This window comes from Lycorma delicatula, chromosome 8 (assembly GCF_047948215.1).
Source record: "Lycorma delicatula isolate Av1 chromosome 8, ASM4794821v1, whole genome shotgun sequence".
In the NCBI taxonomy this organism is placed as follows: Eukaryota; Metazoa; Arthropoda; class Insecta; order Hemiptera; family Fulgoridae; genus Lycorma; species Lycorma delicatula.
The window spans coordinates 121,864,905-121,883,465 of NC_134462.1; the positions used below are offsets into that span (position 1 = coordinate 121,864,905).

Here is an 18,561-nt window from a genome sequence, read left to right on the forward strand (position 1 = left end):
AGAATTCCTCGAATTAGAATTAAAATCATGTGAAAAGCAAATATAATTTTTAATAAAACTTTGTCTGTGAATGAAAAAGCTTTACTTGCCTCTTACAAAGTTTCATATAAATAGCCAGATGTAAAAAGCCTCACACAATTGTTAAAGAGCTTATTTTGCCAGCTGCAATTGAGAGTATAGAAACTATGTTTGGATATAATTTTGCGAAACAATTGCAGTTCATACCTCTATCAAATGATACTGTTGCCCATTGAATTGGTGATATAGCTGATGATGTATAGCATCAGCTTTTCACAAAACAGTGTGATAAATTGTTTTCAATTCAGCTTGATGAGGCAACAGAGCAATAAAGATGCTCATTGCATTGCCTATGTTTGATTTTGTGATATTATGTCAGCAGCAGAAGAACTATTTTTCTGCAAACCAATTGAACTCAAAGCAACAGCGCTTGCATTAATTGCTATTTTAAATGATTTTATAAACGAAGCAAACATAGAGTAGAAGAATTGCATCAGAACATGCACTGATGATGCTCATTCAGTGTCTGAAAGATTCCGAAGTACACAAGCATTAGTGGAACAAAAATCTCCACAATGTCTGGACACATTGCATGATCCACAGAGAAGCTCTAGCTTCCAAAGAAATGAGTCCTGATCTGAATATTGTGCGACGATGGTTGTAACCATAGCAAATTAAACAAAAATGAGACCCCTAAAATCAATAATCTTTTCTGCACTCTGCAAAAACATGGGTGTAATACATTCAGTGTTACTATTTTATTGCGAGGAAAGATGGTTATCACATGGGAAATTTTTGCAATGTGTCTATGAATTAAAAGATGAAATCGCCATTTTTCTGGAAGAGAAAAACCAACCGGAAGCCGGAAAGTTTCGAGATGGTTTCTTTGTGATGGAATTGATCTACTTGGTCAACATATTCGAGAAATTAAATACCTTGAATCTTCAACCCCAAGGAGCAAATACACATATGTTGGATACGAGCAATAAAGTTAATGCTTTCTGTAGAAAACTGGAAGCAGAAATTTAAAGCAAAAAAAAACCTAGAAATGTTTGCAATTGTAGATGAATGTGTTAAAACTTACAAGGCTGAAGAACAACATGTGAAAGTTGTTTTTGTAATCACTGAAAATCATTTAGCCATGCTGGCAAAGAATTTAAAAAAGCATTTACTTGCTGATGACAACTTTGTAGTAAGTTACGAGTGGGTTAGGGATCCATTTCAAAATACTCCCGAAGGGCTCTCTACTGCCAACGAAGAAATCTTCACAGACTTCACAACAAATGGCAAAATCAAAAAACAATTTAGCAATAAATCACTCTTTGAATTTTGGGCAGGGGTATGTTGAGTTTTCTGCACTGAAAACAAGAGCATTTCATATACTATTACCATTTTCAACATCCTACCTTTGCAAAACCAGATTTTCCGCAGTGGCTGCTTTGAAGAAAAAATATAATAATAATATAATAATATCTCAGCTAAATATAGAAAAAGAACTCAGCGTGTCTTTTTTCGAAGGAAGGTTTGATACCTTCTTCAAAAAACTTAGCTTTGCAAGACAGGGCCAAGGGAGTCACTAATAATTATTAAACTTGTTTTTAATTTAGTATTGATAAGTTAATTATTAAATACACTGTGCAGTACTGATACAATCCTATTTATAAGTGTATTATATCAGTGTAAATGTGTACTTTATTATTTATTTTGTCAGAATGTATTTCATTTTGCTTTCCTTTCCGTAAATTAATATATTTTTTAATAATATTTTCTTTTTGATATGCTCACGCTCTCCATTTAGTGTTATCATGTTCCTCTAGAGGGATTCACACCACAGGTTGAGAAACACTGCCTTATAATTACAGCTGCTGCAGCAATTCAACAGCTACTGCTGGTAAAATAAAAATTATAACCTTGATTTTACATAGAATTTTAACTTGATTATTTGCTCACCAATTAGATCTCTGTGGGGTCCAACATCAACAGAATTCCAACTAAAGGAATATTTGGATGGCCACATAGCATAACCTTCATGATGTTTACTAGTGAAAATAACATATCTATAGAAAAACACAAAGAAAAAAATGAGCTAAATTTCACATATGAAAAAATTTAATTATACTCAAATTCAAATACACACATACATAACTAATCAAGAATTACAGATGGAATGCAGGAAAACAACAACATTCACAATCTATAAAGATTTAGTTCACTTAATGCCTAAGAAGAAACTTACAACTCAGTTTAACTGTAAATACACAAAATTTTGTAAAATACATGCAAGCAAAAAACTTTCATAACAATGACACGATAAAACAAGATTTGAATTTTTATAAGATTGAAAAATAATGAAATAAAATTGATAGAAGTTAAACTTAAATAAACTGATAGAAGTTGATCAAAATATATAAAACAAATTTGCAAGAAAATAATTTCAACCATTGAAATTTTTAATAAATTAAAGCCAATAAGGAGAGAAGTGAGTTTAAATGCATGGTTATTTATATCTTATCATTTGTTCAATTCATTTCCAAAATCTGTATAAAACTTATATTTTTTTATGGAAAATATTACACTTCAACTATTGCTATTAATACTTTTATAATTAAAAGGCAATTTGAAATTAATGAATCCACAACATATTAAGACTGAATATCCACATATGAAAACTTTTACAGTGAAATTTATTTGTAAAAAACTACAACAAATGTAATAATACTACAAATATATGTACATTACAAAATTTCAAGAAAGCTTACAGCTCAATTGACGGGAAATCATTATTCAACATACTAAAAGAATTTGGTTTAGAAGAAAAAATACTAAATCTTGTAAAGCAAACACCCACTCAAAATCAAAAGTAAAATTCAAAGGAGAAATCTTGAAACCATTTGAAATCAAATCAGAATTAGACATAAGGATGAACTATCCCCACTTCTTTTCAATGCATTCTTGGAGAAGGTCATGAGCGTAGAAAAGATTTTGAAGAAAAAGGACTTAAAAAAGGGTAAACGAGATTATGCAAAAGAGAATATGAACATAGATTACTTTGCAGATGACCTTGCATCCCTAGTAGAAGATACAGAAACACAGAAGAACTGATATCCTGCAAGGAAACAGAGAAAAATCAGCACTACAGCTATACTTTGAAAGAACTAAATGCCTAACCAATACAAAACAAGCACCCAAATATCTAGATTCAAAATTTGAGAAAATCAAAAAAACAGAAAAACTAAAAAAAAAAACAGCTTACACCTTGACAGAATGTATACAACAAAAAATGAAGATATAAGTCAGGTAACATTGCTTACTACACCACAGTAAAATGCAGAATGCATAATATTGAATCAGGGAGAAGTGGAGAAAATAGAAATTAGTGAGAGAAGGATACTAAGATACTTGGACCAAAGGAAAATGGATGACGGTTGGAAAATGTGGAAAAATAATGAACTCTACCTCAAAACAGACAGCTCAAAGATGAAAATAAAGACTAGTCTTTTATGAACATTTAACAAGAATAAACCCATACTAAGAAGATTTTTGATAAATGTAATGAAGACAAAACTAACAACAGAGGAGTTTCAAACAAATTAAAGAAGACGTCAGAATTGAAGGTATAAAACATATTGACTAGAGAACAGAAATGTACTCAGGAAGAAGGTACAAAGACTATGAATAGATCCAGAAAGCATGAGTATAGTAATAAGAAATGATTAGAAGAGAGAAAGAAACAACACCACTTAAAAATGAAGACAAGTTGGAATAGGAGACTGACAAGTGATGTTCCCAAATAAAAAAAAAAAAAAATAAAAAAATAAATGGATTTATCTTATTGTTTGGGTCCAATCATTTTGCACTTAAAAAAAATAATATAAACTTATAAAAAAAGAATATTATTCTGAAAAAGAAAAAAATATGTATACATATATACAAACAACATAATTTATCCTGTCACTTCCCAACCCCGTAGGGGAAGGACACCCACCTTGTGACGTTACTGGTCGCCACACCACCCCCTCGATTCCAAGCCCTGAGGGGCTTTACCAGAGGTCGTCCTTAGACCCTCTAACTGATTACATAACACAGTCATCAGCCAGGCCTCGGTTGGGATGCCACCGATGTAAATCCCTCAGCAGAAATTTGCATCAGTAAATACATATCAAATTTCGCCCTCACATAGTCCTCAAATAAACATCTTCACATCCTACCTAACATGATTCCCTCAAACTAACTAACTGAAACCGCAGAAGCGTGAACCCCGCACCTAGTGCAGATTTGACAACACCGTTCGTGACTGTGAATGCCTCAGAAAACGAACGTGGTTAAAGTTAAATCAGTGTTACACTCATAACAACCAAAATTGTGTTTTACATAACATAGAAATTCAGACCTACACCCAAATAAATCGACCAGTTTAGGTCACCTAACAAGGGGAACGCAACCTCATTCCGGTCCGTGCAGGAGCCGGGGGACAAACCCTGCACCCCCACCCGGTCCCATCATGGAGTCTCGCGTGGCATTACCAAGTCACGATCAGGACCACCACCGGTGGAGGGAAGCCACGCCCCCGGTCACACAGGTTAACATACCCCGGCAGCGCAGCCACCCCCACCAGCGGGAGCTCCAAATCGAATCACAAACAATACCAATATAACCGTGGCACGATGCCAATGCGCCTACTTACAACCAATCTAATGCCTAAGCCGGAACCCTAGCCACCCGGGATCCTATCACGATCGAGTACCTCGATCAAACTTCCTCTGCAGACCTACACAACGCAAGGACGCGAAGAAAACCAGACACTATAGACCAATCTTCGTGGATCATTCAATTGATACGGAGATCCAGAAAGGAATGTATTCTCTCAAGTTCCCTAACAGCTCGTGAATGTCGACCTCATATTGGGGACAGATGTAGAGGACGTGGTCCACTGTATTATCAGTCCCGCAATCCGGGCACTGACTCAAACCCACCAAATGAAACCTAGCCAAACTCCCCTGAAAGGCACTATGCCTGGAGAGAAACTGTGATATACTGATTGGGGGAGACCCATCTAATCGCACCTAAATTAGACACTATAGGGAATATATCATGCGCTACACGCATGATATATTTCCGAATCCCCTACAGACGCAAGGCCCCGGTCTTCAATCTCTTGCTTTCGTTCTGACGTCAATAGGTTATTTACCTTGGAAATGTTTGCTTCCTTATGCTCATCAGCCAAGATTGGTTTGACTCCGGCTATAACACAGACTGCCTTACACAAGACTGCTTCATTGCTGTCAGATTCCGGGACCACCAACCAGATATACGTTCCCGGCCAGTACCTCTAGAAACGGCAGCTTCAACCGCCGCCACCAATGCAGAAGTGAAATTTTCTGCTAGGAACTAATCCCTTGCCGGTCTCTTTAATGTTCCTGAAGTTAAGATCTTTTCGGTCACCCCGAGGGGGAACCTGGAGGTCTTTCTTCAGCTGACTGCTGGACACAGTCGAGCCCTCCGCCCTATGAACAAATGCACCCTCAGGTTTCTTACAGGACTGGCTAGTTTCATGTCTGCACCTGACCACCTCAGCATACTTACGTGGTTTTATTGGGGCCAGGTCCGGTTTCTGGGCTACTGTTATTTCTTTAGGCTTTGAGGCAAGATTTTTGAAGTCCTTGACGAGAGCTGCAACAGCCGCTCAGAAGAATTCAAGCCGAGGCAATAATCTTTTCTTGGTAGCTGCACTAGTACATTTGGGGTTAGATAAATAGGAAGACAAGCCACTCAGTTCCACCAAAACATCACGAGCCAATGAAGCAGAACTGCCAGGCCTGCCCCCGGCTTGCAAGACTCTTCAGTAAGTGGGTTCATACCCTCCTGGGTGGTCATCCCTATATCTACTTCTGAACTATCATTGTCGGAACCAATGTTCGAAGAGGTCGAAGGAAAAAGCTCCGGCCCTCTCCTCTGGCTAGGCTTCTTACCTACCTCATTAACATCTGTCATAGTCGGAGATGCCCTGATCTACCAGTACACGAACAAAATGCGCACTGTATTCCTTCTATTATAGATATTGTGCATAAGCCCACAAGCATGACGAGCCACGGGCAGCTAAAGACCTTCTGTATTCTTCTGTCACTCTTTGCACCTCTTCGCCGCTACTGGATCAAATGTGTGAAATCAAAGATCAACTCACAGTTACAGATTACGGCTCGCGCTCTTTTAGAGCGCAAGCAGGACTAAGGGTAAAGGCCCCTTTGCTCGTAACAGGGACTTGCGACCAGGAGTCGTTGCCACTCTTTTCGCCGCAATGAGGCAGGTGCTCGAACAAATCATGCGCCAAAATATCTGAATCCCCGTGAAAAGGGGTATGAATCGTCTAACAATTAGGGCGAAAAACCATTGTAACAGTTCTCAGACAGCAAGATTGTGAAACTGGGGAAGGTATACACTCAACCACCATAAAAAGACTTTATACAACGCAATCTCTGTTAGTGAAAAGAGACCAGAGATATTTATCCTGTTACTGCAAAGATGTAGATTGGACCAGAGAAGTCCAATCTACATCATTGGCTGGTATTATTTCTAAGCTGTGGTTTGACTTGAATCTCCTTACATGACAGCTGGACCGCAAAAAGTGATGAAAAACTCTTAGAAAACTTAAGGAGTAGCAAAAATATTAATCATCAAATTATCATATTTAAAATAAAAATTATTTTTCATAAATAAAAGTAGGGAAGAGATCAATTTACTTAAAATGAAGAAAAATTTATTTTTAGATGATTTAACATGCTGATGATGGACCATCATAAAGTATAGTAATAATAATAATAATAGTGAAGTACAGAATTTAATTCTTAACAACAATTCAGAAACCCAGAACATAGAGAATCTTTTGGTCTGATGCCTCTGGTAATGATCTAAACATCGATATGAAAATAAAAATGCCTGCTATTAATATTTTTATCATATGAAAACAATTTTCCTTATGAAATTTGAACGATAAAATTTGTCCAGTATTTATTAAGATGAGATTAAAAGTTTAGAATAAAAGTTAAATAAAATCTTAATTGTAATTAATTGATTGAGGAAATAAGGCATAAAACTACCTGTAGAAAGGTATTACTCAGGAAGTTAAGCAGAGGGAAGATAAGATTATCTCCGTTTCTCCTCCAGATCAGAAAATGAAGATCCAACAAAAGAAAAAACTACAAATTAAAAATTAACTTTATAATCTGCAAGTATAGAACCTATAAGAAATAGCAAACTCAAATTTTGAAAATCAGTAAACAGATTCATGAGTTGGAAGGATTTAAAAATGTTAATAGAAACAAAGAGTTATACAGTATAACATAAGTTATATTGAAGAAGCTAACACTGATCTCTGTACTTTTTAGTTGCAAATCAACATCTATTGAAATAAAATCAAAAAATAAGTAAAATTATTAAAAATAATAAAGAGGGAAGGTCAACCAAAATGAGATACTACAAATAATAAAAAGTAATAACATCAACAATATTTTAAGGTAATATTGATTGTAATAATACTGAATGATAAAAAATTACAGCTGAAATCAAAACCTCTGAATCTGATAGGTTCTTCATGAACCTTGTCATATCAACATAAACACTCCCTTGAATGTAAACATTATTCATTACTGTTTTGAATTAGACCTATTTCATTCTTTCTTGCTTTTGACTTAGTAACTGGGCCTGGGCATGGATGATCACTAAATTTACGAATTGTATGTAAAAAAAAAGGAAACAATTTGTCAAATTCTACGCATACCAATTTGATCAATTTCATGCATACATTTTTCACAGTAAAATTTCTCAAAATAACTGATTAATATTAGCCAATTCAACAAATGCTCAGATAACAATATTTTAGAACAATTTCCTCCCTCTATGAATCATGAGACCTTGCCGATGGTGAGGGAGCTTGAGTGCTCAGTGATACAGAGTAGCTGGACCAAAGGTGCAACCATATCGGAGAGGTATCTGTTGAGAGCCAGACTAAGCAATGATTCTTGAAAGAGGGCAGCAGCTGTTTTAGTAGTTGTTAAGGGCGTATGTCAGGACTTAAATGGCCATATCAACATCACTCAATGTTCTGAGTACTGCGCAGCTGAAAGCAATGGAAAACTACAGCTGCTTTTTTTCCAAGAAAATGTAACACTCTGCATTTTCATGTAAAAAGGATGGAGGCACCTTCCTTGGTAAAATATTTTGGAGGTAAAATAGTTCCTCGTTTGGATTTCTGGATGGGGACTACTAAGGAAGAGATCACCAGAAAATTAAAAAATAACATTCTATGAGTCGGAGCTTGGAATGTTATAAGTCTGCAAAAGGTTGGTAGGTTAGAAAATGGGTGGAAATGGATAGATTAAATGTAGGTATAGTAGGAATTAGCAAGGTTTGGTGGGAAGAAGAAAACAACTTTTGGTTAGGTGATTTTAGAATAATTAACTCAGCTTCAAATAATGGGCAGGCAGGAGTAGGTTTCGCAATGAACAAGAAGATAGGGAAGAGAGCACAGTATTTCAAAATGCATAGCGATAGAATCATTGTAATAAGAAAAAAATCAAAAACAGACAATGATTGTTAACGTCTATATGCCTACAAGTGCCCATAATGATGATGATGAGATAGCGTGTGTATGTGAAGAAATTGAAGAGGTAATTAAACACATAGAAGGGGATGAAAATTTAATAATAGTTGGAGATTGGAATTCAAGCACTGTAAAAGGGAAGGAAGGAAATACTGTGAGTGAATATGGGCTGGGCAAAAGGAATGAAAGAGGGGACTAACTTATAGAGTTTTGCACGAAGTATAATTTAGTAATTGCCAACATCCAGTTTAAAAATCATAATAGAAGCATATACACATGGAAAAAGCCAGGCGATACTGCAAAGTATTAGATAGATTATATCATGGTTAAGCAAAGATTTAATAATAAATTCATTAACTGTAAAACTAACCCTGGAGCAGACATTGATAGCCACCATAATTTAGTGATAATGAAATGTAGACTGGGGTTTAAAAACCTGAAGAAAAGATGTCAGATGAATCGGTGGAATTTAGAGAAGCTTGAGGAAGAGGAGGTAAAGAAGATTTTTGAGGAGGACATTACAAGCGATCTCACTAAAAAAGATAAGGTAGAAAATGTAGAAGAATGGAAGAATGCTAAAAAGGAAATTCTTAAATCAGCAGTAGAGAACTTACGCGGAACAAAGAGAATTGGTAGAAAACCTTGGTAATCAGAGGATATATTACAGCTGATGGATGAACTTAGAAAATACAAGACTGCTAGTGATGAAGAAAGTAAAATAAACTATCAACAATTAAGAAATACTATAAACAGGATGTGCAAAAACAAGTGAAAGACGAGTGGATTAAAGAAAAGTGTTCAGAAGTGGAGAGAGAAATGATCATTGGTAAAATAGACAGAGCATACAGGAAAGTTAAGGAAAATTTTGTGGTACATAAACTGAAATCTAATAATGTGTTAAACAAAGATGGTACACCGATTTATAATAAGAAAGGAAAGGTTGATAGGTGGGTGAAATATATTGAAGAGTTATACGAAGGAAATGAATTAGAAAATGGTGTTACAGAGGAAGAAGAGGATGAAAGGGGAGAAACAATACTGAGATATGAATTTAAGAGAGCATTAAAAGATTTGAATGGCAGAAAGGATCCTGGAATAGACGATATACCTGCAGAATTACTGCACAGTGTAGGTGAGGAAGAGATAGATAGATTATACAAACTAGTGTGTAATGTTTAGGAAAAAGAGAAAGTTCCATTAGACTTCAAAAAGAGTGTTATAGTCATGATGCCAAAGAGAAAGCAGGAGCAGATAAATGTGAAGAATACAGAACAATTAGCTTAACCAGTCATGCATCAAAAATCTTAACTAGAATTCTGTACAGAAGGATTGAGAGGAGAGTGGAAGAAGTGTTAAGAGAATACCAATCTGGTTTAAGGAAAATTATAACCTACTTGGCTTTATAGACCTAGAAAAAGCATTCTATAACACAGATGAATAGAATGTTCAGCATTTTAAAAAAATTAGGGTTCAAGAGATAGAAGAACAACTGCTAACATTTACAGGAACCAAACAGCAACAGTAACAATTGAAGAACATAAGAAAGAAGCCGTAATAAAAAAGGGAGTCTGACAAGGATGTTCCCTATACCCATTACTTTCTAATCTTTACACAGAACTAGTTGTTCATGATGTTAAAGAACAATTTAGATCTGAAGAAACAGTACAAGGTGACAAGATAAAGATGCTACAATTTGATGATATAGTAATTCTAGCTGAGAGTAAATATGATTTAGAAGAAACAATGAATGCAGTAACTACCACATGAAAATAAACAAGAAAAAATGAAAGTAACGAAATGTAGTAGAAATAATGTTGATGGACCGCTGAATATAAAAATAGGAAGAGAAAATATTATGGAGGTAGAAGAATTTTGTTATTTGGGAAGTAAAATTACTAAAGATGGATGAAACAGGAGCGATATAAAATGCTGAATAGCACAAGCAAAACAAGCCTTCAGTCAGAAATATGATTTGTTTACATCATAAATTAATTTAAACATCAGGAAAAATTTTTGAAAGTATATGTTTGGAGCTTTATATGGAAGTGAAACTTCGATGATCAGAGTACCTGAGAAGAAAATATTAGAAGATTTTGAAATGCAGTGCTATAGAAGAATGTTAAAAATCAGATGGGTTGATAAAGTGACAAATGAAGAGGTGTTATGGCAAATTGATGAAGAAAGAAGTATTTGGAAAAATACAGTTAAAAGAAGAGAAAGAAATAGGCATCCTGGAATAGTCGCTTTAATATTGCAGGGGCAGGTAGAAGGGAAAAATTGTGCAGGCAGGCAACGTTTGGATTATGTAAAACAAATTGTTAGGGATGTAGGATGTAGCGGGTATAACGAAATGAAATGACTGGCACTAAAATTTTACAGATTTTTTGAATGTCAGAATTTGTTTTTGATGTGCAACAACAACCAGGAAAGGAAGGCTTGCCACTTGTCACTTATCTTCCTTTTACATTTTTTAACCAATTGAAACCATGAGTACATGACAGAAACTCACCACAAAAAACTTTCTTCAGCAAATGCTATATTTCAATAACAGAATTTCATATTAACTCTCTACTATATATAAGCATTTTAACATTTTCCTGAGAAGTCAGATGTAAGTCCACTTTGAACAAAGATTAGTATTGAAATACTGGTCATACACATTTGAAAATTAAGTAATAGAGGGAAGGGAGAACAAATATCAATGCCCCATCCTGTTTACTGTTGCTGAAGTCTCAGGAAAACAAAAAAAAAAAAAATCACTTTGGGTATTTTATAGCTAGAACTTGATATTATCTATAAGAATATGTTCGTCTCCTTTTCACACATTATTAATATGATTTGTATTGCATTATTTATGCACATCACAAGGGGGTTCACAAGAAAATGTGCTTGCTTTGAGTTAGATGACAAAACAGCTTGTTACCACCTTAAATTTTGTGAAGTGCTTTGAATTTCTAAATCATTGATAATTTCAATAATGGGTTTTTCACATTTCAGTCTATATTCCAAAAATTCTGAAAATATTTAAACTGTCAGTGATGTACTGCTTTAATAGGAAACTTGGAAATTGTATTAATAGAAAAAAATCCTACTTATATTTTCAATACTAAAAGGGTTATTCAAATATAAAGAGAATTAGTTTATATAACTTTATGATATTATAATTTTTGATTTTTGATATTATAACTTTATTGAAATTATCTTTCTACACAGTTTCCTTCAAGAGAAATACATTTTCTCCACTAGATAGGTGGTCCTGATCCTAATCCTTTCTGATCCTCTCATCAAAAAAATCAAGATATACATAACCAGCAATTGGTTATGTATTTAATGCTCAACTGAGGCACTGTCTTCAAATTTTTCCCCAGCTAAAGCTTCTTCCAGTAAATCAAACATGTGGAAATCACACAGTGACAAGTGTGGAAGGTACGGTAATGTTCAAGAGCTGTCAAATGAATTTTGGCAAGTTTATTGTGAGTCTGAGCTGCTCTGAGTATGCTATATGGCTATATATATGCTGAATAGGCTATTCATTTTTGTGGAGAAAGAGGATGTTGCGAATCGGTTGCTGGTGTTGTTTGTTGTGATAAGCAGCCCTGATTTCACCCAAGAACTGGCAGTAGTATGCCGCATTTACCATCAAGAACTGCAGGAAATCAATCAGCAGCACACTTTTTGAGTTTCAAAGCACAGTTGCCAGATCTTTTCCAGTTGACGAAGCATTTCTTGGCCTTGATCAGTTCCCCCTCCCCACTTTTCCAATACTCTATTCCTGTTCTCTTGCTATCTGGGGTGTAGTGGTGGACCCATGTTTCATTGCAGGTCACAAATATGGTCCAAAAATGCTTCTCCTCCTTCAAAGCAATTCAGAAGCTGCTGACAGATGTCTTTCTGAATATTTCTCCGTGCCTCAGTAAGAAGATGTGAAACCCACCTTGCCAACACTTTTCTGTATCCAAGAATGTCTAACAACATTGAACACACACTCCCAATACTTATCCCACCTCTGATGCAATTTCAGCAACAGTTACCTTCCACAAGGTCACAAATGGTCTGATGTCATCATTAATGCTGGTTCACAGACGATGTTTGTGACTTTCATTGTCCACTGCATCATGGCCACTAAAAATTTTTTGGTCCAATTAAACGCTTAAGTTTTTGACAGGGTAACATCTATAAACTGTGCCTGAGTGGAGTCAAAATTTCAGAGCATTTGACATCTTCATTGACAAGAAATCACATTATATTTTGTTGTGCTACGGTACCTTCTACTCAGACATTCTACTACTAAAGGAACATGACCTATGGGCATGGCTGACTGGTTGCTCCCCTCCACCTCATATCAACTGACAATTGTCAGTTGATATGAGGTCATTGGTGTGGCACAGCGCCCCACCACATTCATTGTTCTTCCTCAGTCCGTGTGGGAAAATTTTGGTTTATATTTGAATGACCCTCATAATTTTCACTTTTCCAAATAGCAAGAAACCTAAAATTTGGCATAGTAATGCCTAAAGGAAGTTAGAAAAGATTTAATTACTAATCCTTAAGAGGTAAGGCAGAAGGGATTCTGAAGAAAAAAAATATTAAGTGTTTTTTGTAGAATGAACGAGTGGAGAAGCACTAGTAGAAAATAAATTGGCATTATAAATGTTTATTTGTTGATTCAAGTATGTAGTAGCAAAAATTTTAAAACAAAAAACTAACAACACTATCGTATAATTATTAAAAAACTTATACTTACTTAGCACCAGATTCCCTGAAAAGTTCAGCCCATTCCTGAGGAGAAAAAAATTCTGCTGTAAAGTCAGGAGCAAATTCTTGATATGTAAAACCTGGTCGATAATTTTTATTCATAAAGTCTATGATATCACTTCTGCCATCTGAAATCATAATGTAGTCTACTTAATTTTTGAGTTGAAAGTAGATCTAAAAACTGAAATAACCAAACCTATCCTAAGAAATCCTGGTAGCTATTTTGGCTACCAGCATTAACTTTGCTATACATACAAACAATTAAATAAGGTACAATAAACTGCTGAGACACATGCTATACATTCATTGTTTGGGCATTAACTTAGAAAATTGTAGATAAAAATCTGTTTATTTAAGTAGCCTGAAAATGTTGAAAGATTAAAGAAAAAATGTATTAAAACATATAAAAAGAAAAAAGTTCTAGCAATTAATGAATTTCTTAAAACTATAAATAAGTACCAAATGGTACTAAGGTTATGGCTTTGTTATTACTACGGTAATAATACTTCTATTACAATAGGGATCACGGGATATAAATCAAATAATCTCTGCTGCATAAAACTTTTCTACTCAAGCAAGGAACATAATATTATTTTCAAAAGTTCTGTAGCTTAGGGTTCTGATCTAACTTTAAACATTGACAGTGATAGGGGCATACAATTTTTTAGACCAGAGACCAAACACAATACTCAACTAATTAAATTCTAATACTCAATTTCAATACTACATAAATAATACTAAATTACAATTTTGTAATTTTAATACAATTTCATAAAACTTTATTTTAATTTAGTAATTACCATAACTCAACAATCAAATTTGATGGTCATTTTTTAAACATTTTTCAGATAATTTAATTTTTTATATTTAAAATTTATACAAAAAGTAATTAAAAATGTATATTTTCAAGAAAAATTGCAAATAGAAAAATTAAAAAGAAAGATATGAGGTTATGCTGAAAATACGTTTAAAGAGCTTTCATTAGGTTGCTATAAACGACTGGTTGAAAAGTTATTCAAGATACTGATGCCAGCATGACATAGCAATGCTGATTTACCATTACATACCAATGCAAATTGTTGTATGAGAGACCTTTTGCAGTAATTATGCACACCTTTACGTAGTAATTTTATAATTACTGCAAACTTTTCAAAAAGTACAACTACTAAAAACCCAAAAGGAAAATAGAATTCAAAATCAAGCATTCTTGGATTAATTGTTAAAATAATTATGCCAAATTACATGAAAATTTCTTTAGTAGTTTCTGAGAAAGGAAAATTATAGGGATAAAGATAAATGATGACATTATGACCTTTACACACACGTGTGTGCGCACCCACACATATGAAATTAGATACCTATCTTCATCTAACATATTAAATACAGTAATCATTGCAAGCAATTTCATTCATACCTTTACAGTTAGTTAATTATCTCCCCAATTAGTATTTTTCAAACATGGAATTTGCTGTTCAACTGTTGGAGATTTGGCAGATCTACACGATCTTCAACAGTTTGTAATGCTGACTATGTGTTAGATCAAATAATGTTTCACCATGATTAATTGTAAAATTTTGATATAGGATAAAATTATTAAGCTGCTATAAATACACCATTTATTACATACTATTATTGTTCACGAGGCGATTTGATTGCAAGTAACTGATGTTAAGGTATCATGGCTATGAACTGAGAATACAAACAGGACAAACTTTTTTCTGTTGCTTATTCCAATAACATTCATTGCTGAAGTGGTAACCTCCCAAAATTATTTATTTTTTTTAATATAAAGAGCAATTTATCTATTTTGACAATTTTCAACCCAGACCTCAACTAACTGGAGGGCATGCTAATACTTCAGATGTACAAACTCTGTATAAATAACTGTTCTAATCTACAACTGACTATTACCGAGACCAGTTCTCTTTCACAGAATTAATGGTTCAGTTTGAATGACCAACGCATATACAGTATAAATTTTAAAATAATTGAATATGGCAATCCAGATCCTTGTAACCATGAATTCAAACAAAATTACACTTTTACAACTCTACTTTTCTAGATAAGGTTGATCTAGAAGAACAGAGTTAGATTAATAGTTAAGATCTTCAATTAAGGCCACTTTGTGACCTTTATTCCATTCCTTTATTTGCAATAAGATACCAAACTATTGTACAAATTTTACATGGTGGTAAGGTTTTTAAATGACAGTTGCATAACAATTGGTTGTGTCATGGCATGAATGGTGGACTTTGAAAACTAATAAATGGAAGTTAAATCCTTTGGTATATAGTAACAAACTATAAAATTAATACAATGCACAGTATATAATTTATTTATCTTACTGAATAAATTAGACCTTCTAAATCTGTTTTCCAATTAAATAAATAACATTGTTATTTAAAAAGTAAATAGACAACATTCATTATTTGATTAATATCGGCTTCCCAAATAATTATATATTACAGTAAAACACATCTAAATCAAATCTTTCACAATAATAAAACTAATAATGAAGCAATATAACTTGCATAAGTTTTCATGGTGAGGGCAGTTAATGGAAAAGTATCACTAAGTCCATTAAGGCACTATACTGATGATACTAAACATGCAAAAAATGAAATTTGTAATCCATGTAAGACTTATGTAATGTGTTTTGGGAATGTGTCCTGGTGCCCCACAAACCAAATATAAATAAAAATTAAGTCTTATCAAATCTTACTTTTTTCAGTTAAAAACACTGATGCATGATTTCTTTAATCATATTTTGTTGGCAAGTACTTTAATTGAAGGAAATTGTACTGAAATTGCCATAATAGTTATTTTTGAACAAAATGGAAATAACAGAAAAAGAAAGGAATGTAAATAACTCAAAAAATGTAAGAAAAAGTTGTACGATTATTTCTACAAAAACCTTTAATTTCAAATTATGAACCTACAATCTTTATTGTAGGTTCTACAATAAACACTGTACCTGTTCTTTAAACAGGCACAAAGTGTAAGAATGATTACTTTATTATGATCAATCTTATCACCTAAGTATATGAGATTTTTCTAACAATAAATTTTTAAGTTAACTTCAAATAATATAAATCAATTTTTATTTTATACAAACCCATAAAAATCACATTATTGTCTATACATGGGAAAATGAAATCTTTAGAGGGTAAAATGCATATATATGTATGTTTTTTTTTTTTAATATTTAAATAAGTTAGTAACTTTTTGACCACTGTACTAATAAAATTTAATATTATATAAAATACAAACCACCAAAATCAGATAAGTTAACTTATCTTGTTAATTTCCAATAACTGCTTTTTGTGGTATCCCACAAAAAGTTGGTATTAAATTCTACTTTTTTCTTCGTAAAATTTATTATTTTTTAATAATTTGTCAATTTTGTTGGAGAAATTTTAATATTCTCAACTGTCGAATTTTAAATAATGTTGTAAACATACATGTACTTGTGCTGTCCAGTACTGGAGTATGTAATCTTTAAAATTTAATATTTCTCTTTAATTTACTGTCATTTTGGCCAGTTGTTAAATTGTAATTTTAATATATTGTTAGTTACATCATCATCTTCAAATGTGATCTGGTTGTTTATCATTTTATATTTTTGTTTATATTTATAAATGTAATATTTCTCGAGCATTCAAATAAAATCAGAAGTAAAATAAAATAAAAATAATAGATTTAGTGAAACATCTGATTATTTAATATTAATTAAAAATTGTAATTTAGAATCGTATTCTTTGTGAATTTTCTTAGTAAATTCTTATAAAAACTGTATATTTATTTTAACAAAAATCACTTTATTTAATTATTTAAAAGAGAAATAAAATACATTTTTGAATTATATTCAATTTAAAGTGATTGTTGAAAATTTTTTTTTACTTGTGCATAATATGCGCAAGATTTCTGGTGCATCGTATAAATAAAAGTTAATAATGATTAAACTATTTCGTTTAGTGAACTCATGTATAGTGGTTACAAATATTACAAATATTTCATCTTATGGTGTAGAATAATCACTCTTTATTATTGGATTATTTGGAAAACAATTTATTTAAAGAGTAATCAAGGGACTTCTACTCTAACCTAATATTTCATGAAAAGATTGATGAATTAATAATTGCATAAATATCTGATGTTAATAAAAATGAATATTTTAGCGATTGTGTAACTGTCCACTTTTATTAAAGAATTGGAGGATCGTAACTCACTTTCAAATGAAATAAGTTTAAATGAAGTGCAGCAAAAATGTGTATATGTAATTTAATAGGCGTACAAGGAAGTCATGTGATGACCATATCAAAATTTTATATTTATATAAGCAATGAAATATTCTATAAATCTTTTTTAAAGATCTATTAGTTTTAACTAAATAAATATTGTTACATTCATTGCATTTAATTTGATATATTTCTCTTTATTATTTTTTAGATGTTTGGTTTAAAAAGTGATTATTTTTGGTTTACATGCTTTTTTATATTTATTTTTATCATTACATTAATAATTTTTTCTATTATTTTATTTGTGTAATTGAATTTAAGGTATAAACTAAGTTATTATTAATCTTTGTGTTAACTTTTTGTTGTATTTTGGTATAACTTTCTTGCTATTTTTTATTCTGCTTTTTATAAATATTTTGTATCATTTCACAATCGAAACCATTAAATACTGCGTTGCTTTATTTTGTATATTTATTTTTTTTAATATACTTTTACTGTTTTTTGTATAATAGATACATGTTTTATATGCATTAATTTTTTGAGACCATGGGTGATTAGAATTTAAATGTATTGTAGTAAATGTTGTGGGCTTTCTACAAACTGATGTTTTTATTTCATTGTTTGTTTATTTCAATTTCATTATATAAAAAATGGATTTTTCCATTATCTTCTTTGTATGTGAATTTTACATTTCTATTGTAAATATTAAGTTTATTTAAAATGAAAAATATTTTCATTATTTATTAACTGGTCATATATGACGAATCACCCAAATATCTTACCCATAATAATATTTGGTGTGTATTTAATATGCCATGAACTAATTTTTATTTTCAAAATCTTGTATGAACAACATAACAGCAGATACCCATTGGAAGCCTTCTGTTTGTAAATATCAATTATTCTCATTCCCAAAGTAATTTTAAACAAATATTTCTTATAAAAGTGATTAAT

At 32.4% G+C, this 18,561-nt stretch overlaps 1 protein-coding gene across 3 annotated transcripts in view; it reads right to left on the reverse strand.

The window, feature by feature from the left end:
- The window catches only part of Fuca (alpha-L-fucosidase), a 55,427-nt gene that overhangs the window by 25,537 nt on the left and 11,329 nt on the right, over positions 1-18,561 (reverse strand). For all 3 annotated transcript variants that reach the window (XM_075373315.1, XM_075373313.1, XM_075373314.1), the window contains exons 3-4: positions 13,359-13,497; positions 1,969-2,075 (exon numbers count right to left, since the gene is read on the reverse strand). In XM_075373315.1, the coding sequence (XP_075229430.1) occupies positions 1,969-2,075; positions 13,359-13,471 (220 nt within the window). In that variant the 5' untranslated portion in view covers positions 13,472-13,497. The remainder of the gene's footprint in view (positions 1-1,968; positions 2,076-13,358; positions 13,498-18,561) is intronic.